This window comes from Buceros rhinoceros, unplaced genomic scaffold (genome assembly GCF_000710305.1).
Source record: "Buceros rhinoceros silvestris isolate BGI_N320 unplaced genomic scaffold, ASM71030v1 scaffold2383, whole genome shotgun sequence".
NCBI classification, from domain to species: Eukaryota; Metazoa; Chordata; class Aves; order Bucerotiformes; family Bucerotidae; genus Buceros; species Buceros rhinoceros.
In genome coordinates this window covers 17,871-30,797 of record NW_010402848.1, presented here as the reverse complement: position 1 = coordinate 30,797, position 12,927 = coordinate 17,871, and the positions used below count along the sequence as shown (strand labels likewise).

The window sequence follows — 12,927 nt, the reverse complement described above, 5'->3', positions numbered from 1 at the left end:
CACTCTTTCAAGTGCTTCATGCTTTAGTGTTAAAACTTACGTGCATGCTTAATTTGCAAGAGGGCTAGCTGATTCTGTATAAATTTATTCAAACATATTTCTCATTACAAACATGAAATAATTTGCTCTAAGTATGAAAACATTAAGAAGGTAGGAGTGACAGAGGAACAAGAAAAGACAGTTGTATTTTATAGCAAAAATACTAGCATGTACTGCTACATCTTATTAGCTTAAAACCAAGAGCAAACCAAACCCTTTGTATTCTCTACACCGACTGAAGCTGTAGAGCATGTTCCTTCCAAAACCCATATTCAGGTTTGGAAAACTGTGTAAATTCAAATTTCACTTCAGTTTCTCCTCTGATGTAAAGTGAAAGCCAGGCCAAGGACATCTTTGTTGGCCAGGTCAACTACTGCGTCATTATATTATTCTAAAAGGCAGATTCACCTCTTGCATACTATGGACACCACGATGGATTTTTTTCTCCCCAGTGTACATCATACATAAACAGTGTATGTTGCCAGTGCAAAGTCATCTCAATAGCTTTAATCTCCCTTAACTGAACTACAGGAGTAGAGAATAATAAAGACGGCAGCTCAGCATGTACTGTAGATCATTATGGACGTGCTGCAGAGGACATCTTCATGACAGCTGCTGTTTAGTTTTCCAGCAAGGATGAAACCCTGAAAACACTGGAGTAGAAAAAAAAATTCCCAGCAAATTCAACAGAAGTTGTGTTTGGTTTAAATACATTGTAGCATTTGTTTAAATGTCTCTTAGCACTACAACAGACCTCTGTAAACCACTCTTTTCTAAATATCGCATGTAATTCATGCTTTTAGTGTTAATTAAGCAATTAAAGTCAAAGTAATTTTATAAACAAAATCTGTATTATAAGTTTTAATTATAGCTACTTTTCCTCTAAATTTTTTTCCTTGAAAATTAGTGATAGCAGAAAGAACAAAGGAGGATAAAGAGTATTTATATCATATGAATGAGTAGAATGCTTCACACTTGGAAGATTTAACTACACACTTTCTGATGCTGTACACTTCATTCCAGATATCAGTTCTGGCATCTTTATAGAGGAGAAACCACAATACAGTATCTAGGCAGACAAAAAAGGGAATTCCAATAGAACATATCCCTTGGACACATCTTAGGCACATGATTAGCTACAGTCACGAAGGAAACTGGCTGCTGTCCCTGAACGGCTGGCAATTCACACTTCAGCCTACTGCATGCAAGCCTTTGTCAGCATATGAGCTGGACAAAGCGAATATTCAATTGTTAGCGCTTCCCCTTCTCCACCGTAACACCTTATACTCACCAAACCCAGTACATGTCTCTACCAGTTTCTGTTGCCAGAGGAGGACCCCTTTTACAGCACACCACAACATGTTCAGAACTCTACAGCTTGTTATTCACATCCCATCTTTTGGATCTCTGTTCTCTCTTCACTGACCTTTAATACCTCTGATAATCCATTTAGACCACCATGGTCCAGGTCAGAAAACTCGGAGCATTGCTTTTGCTAATAGAAACAGCAGGAACTGCAATATCATCAGCCCAGCCTTGTTTAATGAAACAAGAATTGCAAGGCAGTGTTCATTTTGGGAGGGGTACAATTGGATTTACTGTTAAAATAAATGCTGTTAAGAATTACCAGAATTATTTTACTATTACAGAAAACATGTCTGAGGAATACAGGGCCACTATATTAAACAAGTCTGTTGCATCATAGTGAAGGCATGCCATAATGGATTGCACATGACACAGTACCAAGTTGTTACTTTCTTCAGCCCTGAAGTATATGAATCTATCTAAAGATAGTGTTTGATTCATGTGAATTGCATTCTTCAACGATTCTGAGCAAGCACCTCCAACTCCACCTTTGACTTAACGACCTTAATTACCAGTGCCAACACCTCAGACACTCAGCCATCAGCACTGTAACTGGACTGGTATTGCAGTAGCTGTAAAACGCTGCTTGCAAGAAGTGTCAGGCAACTCACAATGATCATCCAGAAATGGCCACAAGAACTGAACAGGTGGATCATAAATCCACAGAGCTGGACTGGGACAGAAAAAAATAATAAAAAAATTCTCTGCATAGGCAAATGTCTGAATAGACAGACTGATGGGAGATAAAATTTCAACAGTATAAAGGGAAAGTTCCTTGTGAGGACTCAGTCCAGTTACATAGCTACACATTTTAAGCCGTGATATACTTTTCAATAAGCACTACATGCAGTAAAAACTCTCCAAAGTACTTTAAACAAACGTAATCTATACTTACTTTGGCAATATTTTTAACTGATTTTCTCTAAGTTCCAGTATCTGGAGTTTAGTTAATCTGTAACAGAAAGGTATAACAAATTATCACAATATACTGTATTTATGACAAAAGCAATCTTAGAATTTATTTATATTGCCAAATTAAAAAATAATTCTTAATTATTTATGTAAGGATATAAATACATTTTATGCAAAAATCTGCATGTTATTGTAAATTTACTTATTCACTGGAGTTTGGTTTTGGTAAAGCAGCAAACAAACTAGGTCTTGCCTCCTTCTCTGGACCTGTTTGAACACACTGGTTTTCCTTCATCCCAAAGATTTTACATCACTTCACTGGATTCATTACAGGTACATGTTATCATCATATACAGAAGAACACAGGAGAAGAATAGAAGAGAGGTAGGATCAGTCTGCACAAGTTAAGATGCTGAATTTCTAATACTGGCAATGTGTGAAACTACTTCATATAAAAAGTCTCATCAGAGGAACACCTTCCATATGGCAAAAACTACCTTTAAATTCATTTTTGATTTCCTTCCACATTCTCTTTCTAGTCAGCTTCTTAATCCATTTTGATATTTCTGTTAGGCAGTTTGGACTTTTTTTTTTTCAGTAAATCCTTGGTTGCAAGATACATAACCCCTAAATCCCAAACTCAACTGCCTGGCCAAGATAAGTTCAAAGCAGTCTTGAAATTCAGTGTACCACCCTTAGTGGAATTTTTTGTATCGGGGCAGCAGTGACAAGACTCTTTCTTAAATGAAATGCAGAAACTGAGTTTGGTTTAAATACAGACAGGATTATAAAGACAAGAGTTCTACATGTGACCCACCAACAGCTATCATACAATACAAAATAAGGCATTAAGTACCCTGACTCAAAAAAGAGCTTAGTGAACAGACTGGTCCTTCCTGAATGTGCTTAACGAAGTAAGTTGTAAGGACAGAGACAAAAAACTTCTCAAACAAAAAAACCCCAACCCTCTAACATTACTGAAAAGATACCCTAATAAAAATCAAGTTCATGGTAACATCACTGCTTTCAATCTAAGACATCACTGGAAAGGACTTCCTAGCCTTCTTACCTTACCTGAACCCTAAGATACCAATGTGTGACAAAACAGAACTTGTTTATTTAAGCACCCTCAGATTCAAATGGTCATTTTGGGCTTGGACTTCTAAACACAAGAACACCCAAACACTGAATTAGGCACTAACTGGTGTTCTGCTTTGATGTCAGGGAAAATAGCTACCCAGCTGGCAGTTCTTCTTCACAACACGTGTATGTAGACCTACGCTAAACTATAAATATGCATGCCCACACTTCCTTGACTTTAGACAGAACTAACTGTGCTCCATTTCTAACATGCCAGTTCTGTGGATTAAAAGACTGCCTTTGGTGACAATTTTTTTTTCAGGGATGGGGTGGGGGGGTGAACACAGGGGGCTAACTCTAAGAAATTGGAGATCCAAATATCAAATTTCTTATGTGTCTAGCTACACAGAGGCTACTGGGGAAACATTTTCAACCTCCCCTGGCTGGGAGATAAAGGCTGTGTCCAAACAAGTAATTTTCTTCCAGTAACTAATGAGAAATATTGGAATGAAGCAGTTGTCATTTCTGGAAGGGGTAATTCAAGTTTTATGTAATAATACATACTCAATACTCAGCCTAGCTGCTCTTTGAATTGCTGGTGTAAACACCCATAGTAAACATCTGAACTGCTCTAATGGAACTGAAATACTGGGCTTTAATTTGGAGAACAAGTACAGAGAGAGAACTAGTCCACTTACACTAAAGGAAAAATTGAAGTTACAGTGGTGAAATACACATACGCTGCGCCACTCTGTCACAAAGATTTGTCATACACATATGGAAATATTTAATCTCTCAAGTTGAAAAACCCATAACCACAGAAATATTTACAGATCACTTACACACAAAGCTGTAACAGAGTATTATTCAACTTTAAGTATACCTGGTATAACGGTCTCAACAAAATCAGTTACAATATTGTTATTTGATGTAACCAACTTAGCCTGCTTTTGAAATGTAGCTCAACTATAAGAAAACAAAATCTCTACATGAACGTCTTGCCAAGATAAGATCGATATTCTTCCTAAATCTGAATTCTTTACCAAACAATCTGTAAAAAATGTGAAAAAAAACCCAAAAAACCCAAACAGAGCAGGTATGCTTAGAAACATGCAGTTCAACAGCAGTCATTCCTTGGAAAGCTAAAAATATTTCATAGAGAGATGTTCCTTATTTCTCGCCTCCTTTGCAGTTTTTCTAACGCAGAATATTTTAAGTTGTAACTAAAATATAAAGGCAAGAGAACTGAAATATATGTATCCTATCACAGCTTACATCTGCAAAAGTTTCAGCAAAATTGCATACATGTAACTAAATTAAGTCCCCAATTTGATTATCACTGTACATTTCTGTAAAATACTACCACAAAGTAGACACTACTAAAACCATCTACTTCTGGCAGGCTGTCAAGAAAGAAGATTAGAAGTAAATTCATTGCAACATCACAGTAAAAAGTCTTGGGAAGCAATACTCCATTACAGACTACATTCTCAAGAGTTTTTAGAACAACACTCCTTGTGTATCTTTAACACACGAGTAAATAATGTTTCCCTGTTAAAGCCCTGTCTCAAAATAAGCATGCAGTGAGCTTCAAGTTTAGAATGCTCCGTGCTTATATTTGTATATTTAAATGTAAATACATATGATGCATTTAGATAAAACAGATACGGTTTTCTTAGGTAAGCATAAGCAGTTCTCAGATTTCTGTGAACTGGCATGAAGGCTAACTCTGGGATTCGCGCCAATATTAATGCATTCAAATTAGAATTTGGGAGTGGAGGGGAAAAGCCCATGCTATCACCTCAGAATTTCAAAGGAACTGGGACATTTAATCAAAAGTCTGGTGATTTTTAATAAGTTTAACAGACTTGACAGTTAGAACATCACTGAAGGACACCACATGTAATGTGCATAAAGAAGAGGAAAAAACATTGGAAAATCTTGACCTCAATACTACGCAAAGCTTTAGCATCAATTTTGAAGGTGACAATAAAGAGTGAAAGTAAATGTAACAAAATGCTGTACAGATACACTAGAAGTAGTTTGCATTACACAACGTTTTCCTTCCTAAGCATCAGGCTGAATGCAACTGACAGAGGTGCTCAAAGACCCATGTTGGGACTATGCAGTTCAATATTATTTAACAGCAACCTTAAAGGATAGGAAAAATACTTAAATTGGCTGATGCCACACAAGACAGTCAGAGACAACACAGTAAATTATCAGGACACTGTATGGAAAAAGATCTGTACAACCTTAAGGACAGAAACAAAGAAAAGAGGCAAGAGGCCATAGGACCAAGTCAAGTACTGTAGAGTCATCAGCCATTTCTAACTGAGCTGGCCAATGCATTAGTTGATCATGTGGGAAACGACACTAAGCAGCTGCAAAAAGGGCTAGTAGAACACTACAGCAACACATAGATGTTTTCAAGAGAAACAAGAAGATAATCATGACACTGCACAAGCTGTGAAGAGATCTCAGTGTGAATTCTAAATATAGCTATATGTGTCATCATCCTCTGTCAAAAAGAAGATGAATTCAGGCTTAAATGCATTCCAAGATGTATTAACATAATCACAACACAAAGGAAAACCTGCCGTACTAGAAAGAAAGATGATTTTGTTCATTCAAACTAAAGAAGGGATATCAGAACACTATAAAAACAGGAGATGAGAGAATGCGGGACACCACTCATGAGAGATGACAGCAATTAAACTGTGGAATAAATGAATACGGTCAGAGAGAAAAAGATGTGGGAATCTGACCTGCTGGAACAGAGACCCTGACACATGGAGCATAAAAACCTTGCTAGCTTTAAAAATGACATTTGCTTAGTTTTTGAGTCATCATTGCCTACGGTTGCCAGTAAGAGCAGACAACAGAACTCAGTTACTTCTTCTGTTCCTATGTAATGAAAAGTAACAGCTACAAGGCCATATACAAAAAAACTACTGCACCAAAGCGGAAGAAGGCTTCACCTTTATTGGAATAACCAACAATGCTCTAAATATCTTAAAAGCTTCCTCCAGAGCTTCTTTGTTTGGTTGGGTTTTTTTAAAAAGTATTCCCATATTCTGAAGTGCAAGTCAAAAGAAAGTTTGCACGAGTAAGACTTTACATCTATTTGTAAAGTTGTGAGGTGGCAGAGCAGTTTGGTCGCTTATAGAACAAAACTACTCCATGTCAAAGAGTCTGACCCTTACTTCAAAATGACATTTCACTAGTGCATTGTTTTCTACTTTATTTCATCTAAACAATGTCTTCCTACAGAATATTGTCTATTCTATGCAATATCACTGTTAGCAGGCAAACTTTTATTAATATTTTGAATTGATTTAAAAACAGATGATAAGAAAAGTTTTAATTTCAGCTTCATTTTCCTAGCTCCAAGCTAGGATGCTACAAGTCACTATTTAAATTTAAAAAACAAGGCTAAATTCTCCATAGCTATTAAGAGAAACATTACACTGGAGATTTCAACTTGTCCTCAGTAACTGATTTATTCTTGAGTTGTGAGTAATTAATGACTTCACCATTTCCCTAACCACTAAGCATTATAGTGATGAAGGAAAAATTGTAATGAGGCTTTTTTAAACTATGTGTAAGTCTAACTACTTACAAGATCAACTGTATCAACCAGAAGTCTTTGATTTGCTCTGCAGTGCCTCTTTTCTTGTTGGTTGTTTGTTTGGGGGGTTTTGTTCGTTTTTGTTTTTTTTTTTTTAAATCTTGCCTTTCCGTTAGACCATTAAAAACAGAACAGAAGAATGTACAGGCAATCATTAAAACACCAACAAGTAAAGACTGTGCATCTTCAGCCTTAACGACGGCTTTTGAAACGCAAACTTTGTGTGCTAGAAACAAGCACAATAATTAATGCTCCTGTATCATAAGCAGCCTTTCTGTTAGCTGAGTATGTAACAGATTTCGTGCTTTTAATCATTTTTCAGGGGATGACTAACAACTGGACAGGGAAGAACAAACCAAGAGCTCCGATGACAGATGACTAATAAACTAATGGTCACCAAAAGACTGCACCTGTGCGCATCTCTCATCGTACATCTGATATGCCAAACTGCTACAGCTCTCTACCTGGAGGCCTTCCTAACCTGTAAACTCTGCTGACCCAACTATAACCATACAGCCTAAGGCGACTGCTTTCACAAAGCAATATGCCTGGTTAATGAATAGCCACATTTTCTGAAACAGAAACTTGCTGAACATGGGGTGGGACAGAAGAGTGACAATCTAGAAAGAGAGAGCACAACGTAACAATGAGGAGAGAAGAAAAAGACAGAAAAGGCATCAACATATGGAGAACTGGATGAACTATGTTTAACTTGGAGACTTCCTTTTAAAAGTATTATCCTTTCATTTTTTGCTCCCAAGATTTTATCCATTTTAAAGAAGCAGGTGTTTAGTATTTGTCTTGTATTTAAGCTATTACATGGAACAATTTTGCTTGGTCAGCTCACTGTAAGTATGCTAAGTCTTTCAGAAAGATTCCTGACAAGAAGGCACTTGAAAATTACAGATTCACATGAAGGAATCTGTGCATCCAGGAGAGAACAAGTGGAAATACAGATGTCATTATTTGCCTCACTCCGGGTACTAAATGATAAACATTCTGCTTTTCAGAAACAGTCATCTCCCATACTTACCTGACTTGTCTTGTAAAAGAAGCCAATGTGTAAATGAGTTTTATTTCTTGGCTCTTCATAAACATTCTGTCTATCCTTCAAAGGCCCAATTAAAAAATGGTGATTAAGATTCAGGGTCGTCTTCTGTAACTAATACATGGTATGAATGGATTGATAACATACAGTTCTTTCTCTCCTCCAGTTCACTGTTTGCTTGAGAAGCAGCAGGAACTGCTCTGCATAAGTTTAGAACTAAATGTAGATGCTAAGTTTCAAATTCAACTTACCTGCCAAAATTGGCTGGCAGAAACTCAAGAAAAGCATCATTCAGGTACAGCTGAGTTAGGTTTAACAGTTGGGAAAATCCATCTGGAAGCCTGTATAGAAATAAAATAGTGCAGTGCTTTTGTTTCAATTATATTCAAGGTATTAAGTCATATTCTCTTTAACAGCAGTATAGTATTGAAGTCCTACATATTGATAACATCAAAATTCAGGTGGTACCAGAATTTCCACAAAATTGCATGAGATACTTGTTCTCTGTAAGACTAATTTCAAAATTATTTAAGTATTGAGGACAGTATCTACAGGCAATAAAAACTATAAACAACAAATGTATAATGTTTATTTGTGATGTCTTGACACCTCATGTAGAAGAGGCATTCATTAGAGACAATAAGAAAAATAAAAACCTACGCAACATCTTTCCCCTCACACTCCTGAGGGGTGTGTAACGTGTGTTACGAAAAGTTACACTGAGCAAAGTTTGTATCTCTGCCAGTACCACTTCTGGCAAATTATTTTTATAGAAGGTGACAGGGAGATCTACCTATATAAGCTAAGTTTGAAAAACAATGGTACAGGCTTTAGAGTAAAATTCATTATTGTTATTAAGAAAACTATTTTTCTGTATTCACAGAGAAGTGATGGACTTAAAGCTGAGAAAATCACATGGTAAAATGCAGAATTGTCCACACAGACTATTAACTTGAGCAAAATACTTTAATGACATCTACTGTATTATGGTGCAAAAAGGTTAATGCACGTACTTTGCAGGTAACTCTGCTCCTTGCCTCCAAGCGTTGGTGCATGTCTGGGGCAAGTTTGAAATTCGGCAGTGTTTGCACAAGATATAAAACATCCAAAAAAATTTCAAACTTACTTTGAAATTGGATTTACACTGGCCTCAACAACTGTCAAGACTTTACAGTTTTTTATGTTTTCTGGAAACTCCTGTATGCCTGCAAGGTACAGGGAGAGTTAGGGAAACAGTCTATTAGACTCCATCACAGACATAAAAACTATGCACAAAAAACCACTAGCCATAAAAACTGTAATTAATTTGCCAACCAGTGGACTGCTTCTCTGATATTTCATTTTGGATAGTTTTCATTAAAGAAATATTCATGTAATATCAATTCCTTTACTGTTCTATTACTAAAGCACTTCATACCGCAGCTTAGCAGGTAGCTCACCAAGCAGTGTTTTAGAGACACAGTACACTAAAATTCCCACTGCTTATTACCAAATATTAAAGTATTTGTATTTGGTAATGTACTTAAGATCAGACCCTCAGTCACTTTTTTTTTTTAGGGGAAAAAAAGGGCATTCATACTCCTAGCAGAACAAAATTTCCAATAGGATGTTTGTCAAATGCATAGCTTGTATAACATCTAGGTGAAATGGTAAGGCTTCAAATCTTTAAGTACATTTACAGTATTCACCGTTCTGAATAGATAACCCAAAACGTAACATATGCTTGCTGTTAGGTTCAGATTATTTAGAAGAAGAATGAGAAGGACAAAACTACTGCAGACACACTTATGTCTGAAAATTACAACAATAGGAACCTGCCTTTTTCCAAGGTTATCCCTGAAAACGTAATTTCTAACCCATGTATTTGCCAAATTTGTGTTTTTCAGAAACTGACAAAACAGGTCTTGAAAACAGAAGAGAGGTATCCATCACATCAGTAGGAAATCAGTACTGAATCACTGTTTAAACACTTTCACCTCAATCTTTACTACACCATAAAAACAAATAAAATCATGGTTATCACAACTGCAGTTGCTTTTGCAATATACCACTATATTGTTCTTAGACCTTGAAAGAGGTGTTATTTTAAATAAACTTCTCCTAAGTATAACAACCATTCGTACTGCAATCCCTCCACAAGAATACACTATTTTTTCAAGAAAAACCCATTTACGCTAGTAAATCAGTTAGTTTAAAAGAACTGGGTTTTTCAGGCAACAGAAATCTTACCCCTTTGTCTTTCAATGAATGCATGTAATTGTGTCTCCTTCTAGAGTGCTTTATTGGGTGTGCGGAGAGGGCAACCTGAACCCAGGAAATGAGACCACTAAGAAGGAAATGTACTCTGTGGATGCTCACTTTTAGGCTAGTGAGAGCATGCAATTTTATGCCGCTCCGAGCAACACTAACTTTCTTAAAGTCCAGCTGCAGAGAGAAAGACAATGGCAGTGTGTCTTCTCATTCAGATTGGCAAGTGGGACTTGTTTATATCTCTCCATGTATCTGTTCTGAGAATACTGAAGCAGAAAAAGCAGCTGATGCTTTGCCACATTAAATAGTGTTTTTACTTATATAAGAAAATACAAAATTTCTGATGCTAGCTTAGAGTTTGATTCTTCCCATGCAGTAATAAGATTGACTTGGTATATTAGGATTTAAAAGATGGCAATACCACCTCACAAGAAAAAATAGTCACAGTACACATACTTTCACAGTAAATGAATTTGTGATGTGGAGTGGTAAAGTTACCATGATGACTTCTCCAAAAATTCAACTTAAGCAGAAACATCGTTTCTGTCAAAGTAGAATTTTTTGGTCTTTCTTAACAGGAGATTGTCTGTCATGTTAAATGGGTCAAACTATTACTTTTGACTCATACCAGGTATTGTACCGTTATTGAGAGGTGAAAGGCAAGAAAAACGCAGTAAGCCACACAATTAGTACAGTGTTTAAATACCTCTAGATATCACTGTTTCTTTTGAGAAATAGCTTGTTGAACTCAACAACAATAAAATACAGAAGCAGAGGGAACCAGGAAGAAATGAACCATTGACTGTAACACAGGCCAAGATTTCTTGACACTTCTGGTTTACAGTCACGTGTGTTCATGTATATGCACACATCTGTAAATAAAAATACAGCTTTACCTATATGGCTTCAGCCATATGAAGTACATTGGTGTTGGGAGTGGAATTGAAGCAAAACAGAGGGTACTGAATCAATTAATGTTATCACTCTCACAGTTCAATATTGAAAATAAAAAGGCAATACTTAAAATGTAATGAAGCTTTGTTTCTGGAAAGCAGCAGTGATATTTTCAAGTCCAAAGACAGGTTTAAAGAAAGACTAGAAAAATAACACACAAAGACCAGAAATGTATCTTACCTATTGCTGTCATAAAATATTTGTATTAAAAGAAACAATTTTCCAATAATTTTAGATATATATGATCTTAATTCCAGTTTTAGCATCAAACAGTAATATCCAAACATACAGATGGAAAGAATCTAAGATGACATAATATCCTGAGCCATGGCAGATGAGCCAAAATCTACCACATAAGAGGCCTGTATAGATGAAGTTACAGATGATCTGTATTAAGTGGTCTTCTGTTGCCTCTAAAGTACATCAAAACCTCTTCATTGCTGATGATATAACTTCACGTTCTTAAAATAAGTGTCTACGTTAACGAGCATAAACCACTGCTAAGTTCTTCTTGGAGGCAGAGTTGCATTTCAAAGTCACTATGTGCCAATAGCTTTGCTGTTTGAATCACACTGAGTGATTCTCGAAGCTTAGTTTTTTTGAAAGCTGGTCACACTATTGGCCTTGGCTTGGTCTTTGGATGAAAGACTTCTCTGCTCCAAAACATTAAACCTCATGTTTTTAATATTAATATTAGTTTCCAAGACCTGGGTCAAGAATTCACTCAAGCACAAATGACTTAAATCTGTGATAACTACCTGGAAAACAAAACAGACAACAGAGCTGCTAGAGAGGAGAATGTCAATGTAAACTTACTCTCAAACAAACAGCCAAATAAAATATTAGCTATCTAAATACAGACATGTTAAATCAGCGTGCTTTTCTACATAAGAGGACTCTACAGTAGTCTCCTGTTTGACTCTGCCTTGGGCAATAGGCAGCAACAGTTTTAACAACAAACTAACAACAGAAATTCAACTGATATGAGAAAGTTAACAATGAAAGAGCCCAAGAATTCAATTTTGCTTCTTCTCAGAGACAGGACTGTTATGATACATACTTCACCAACCTCACTCACCATTTCAGTATGGATAGATGGCAGCCACCATTCACAAGAGCAGGAAATTGGGAATCACAGCATGAAACACATCTAGTGTTTGTAGTACCCATTCAGAAGACAGAAAAAAACCTAGGAGACTGCTCCTCTCTATCACGTGACAAGAAGTTGTGTTTAGTAACTGGCTATACAACAACCTTCAGACACCTGCTTTTCCTCAGCTATGTTCCTCCTGCATGCTGGAAACATGGGGGTACCATTAGATTAGTATTCTTCCAGTTCTCCCACCAAGAAAGCAAATTTAAAAAGTAAGTAGGAAAGAAGAGTAAGTAAGAAGCAGAGAGATGCTGGGAAAAGGTATGAGAGAAAGACAAAGGGCTGTAATGAGCACTTTGTAATAGGATCTGCTCCTTTTTTCTCAGCCTTCCATCTATCCTTAGTGTCCTGAATTTTCTTCCCTGTTAAGGAAGCTCAGCAAATCTCAAGGGTCTCCATGACCATGTTTCCACATGCCTTTTGTAACACTGTGCCAATTAATCCATTTTATAGTCACCCCCACCCTCCATGATCATCTGATCAAATAAACGAGCA

The 12,927-nt window shown here is 36.6% G+C and overlaps 1 protein-coding gene across 1 annotated transcript in view; it reads right to left on the bottom strand.

Annotated features, from left to right (window-relative positions):
* ERBB2IP (erbb2 interacting protein) overlaps window positions 1–12,927 on the bottom strand; it is a 56,832-nt gene that overhangs the window by 29,666 nt on the left and 14,239 nt on the right. The window contains exons 3-5 of the mRNA XM_010132762.1: window positions 9,202–9,280; window positions 8,327–8,416; window positions 2,300–2,356 (exon numbers count right to left, since the gene is read on the bottom strand). Coding sequence (XP_010131064.1) covers window positions 2,300–2,356; window positions 8,327–8,416; window positions 9,202–9,280 — 226 coding nt within the window. The remainder of the gene's footprint in view (window positions 1–2,299; window positions 2,357–8,326; window positions 8,417–9,201; window positions 9,281–12,927) is intronic.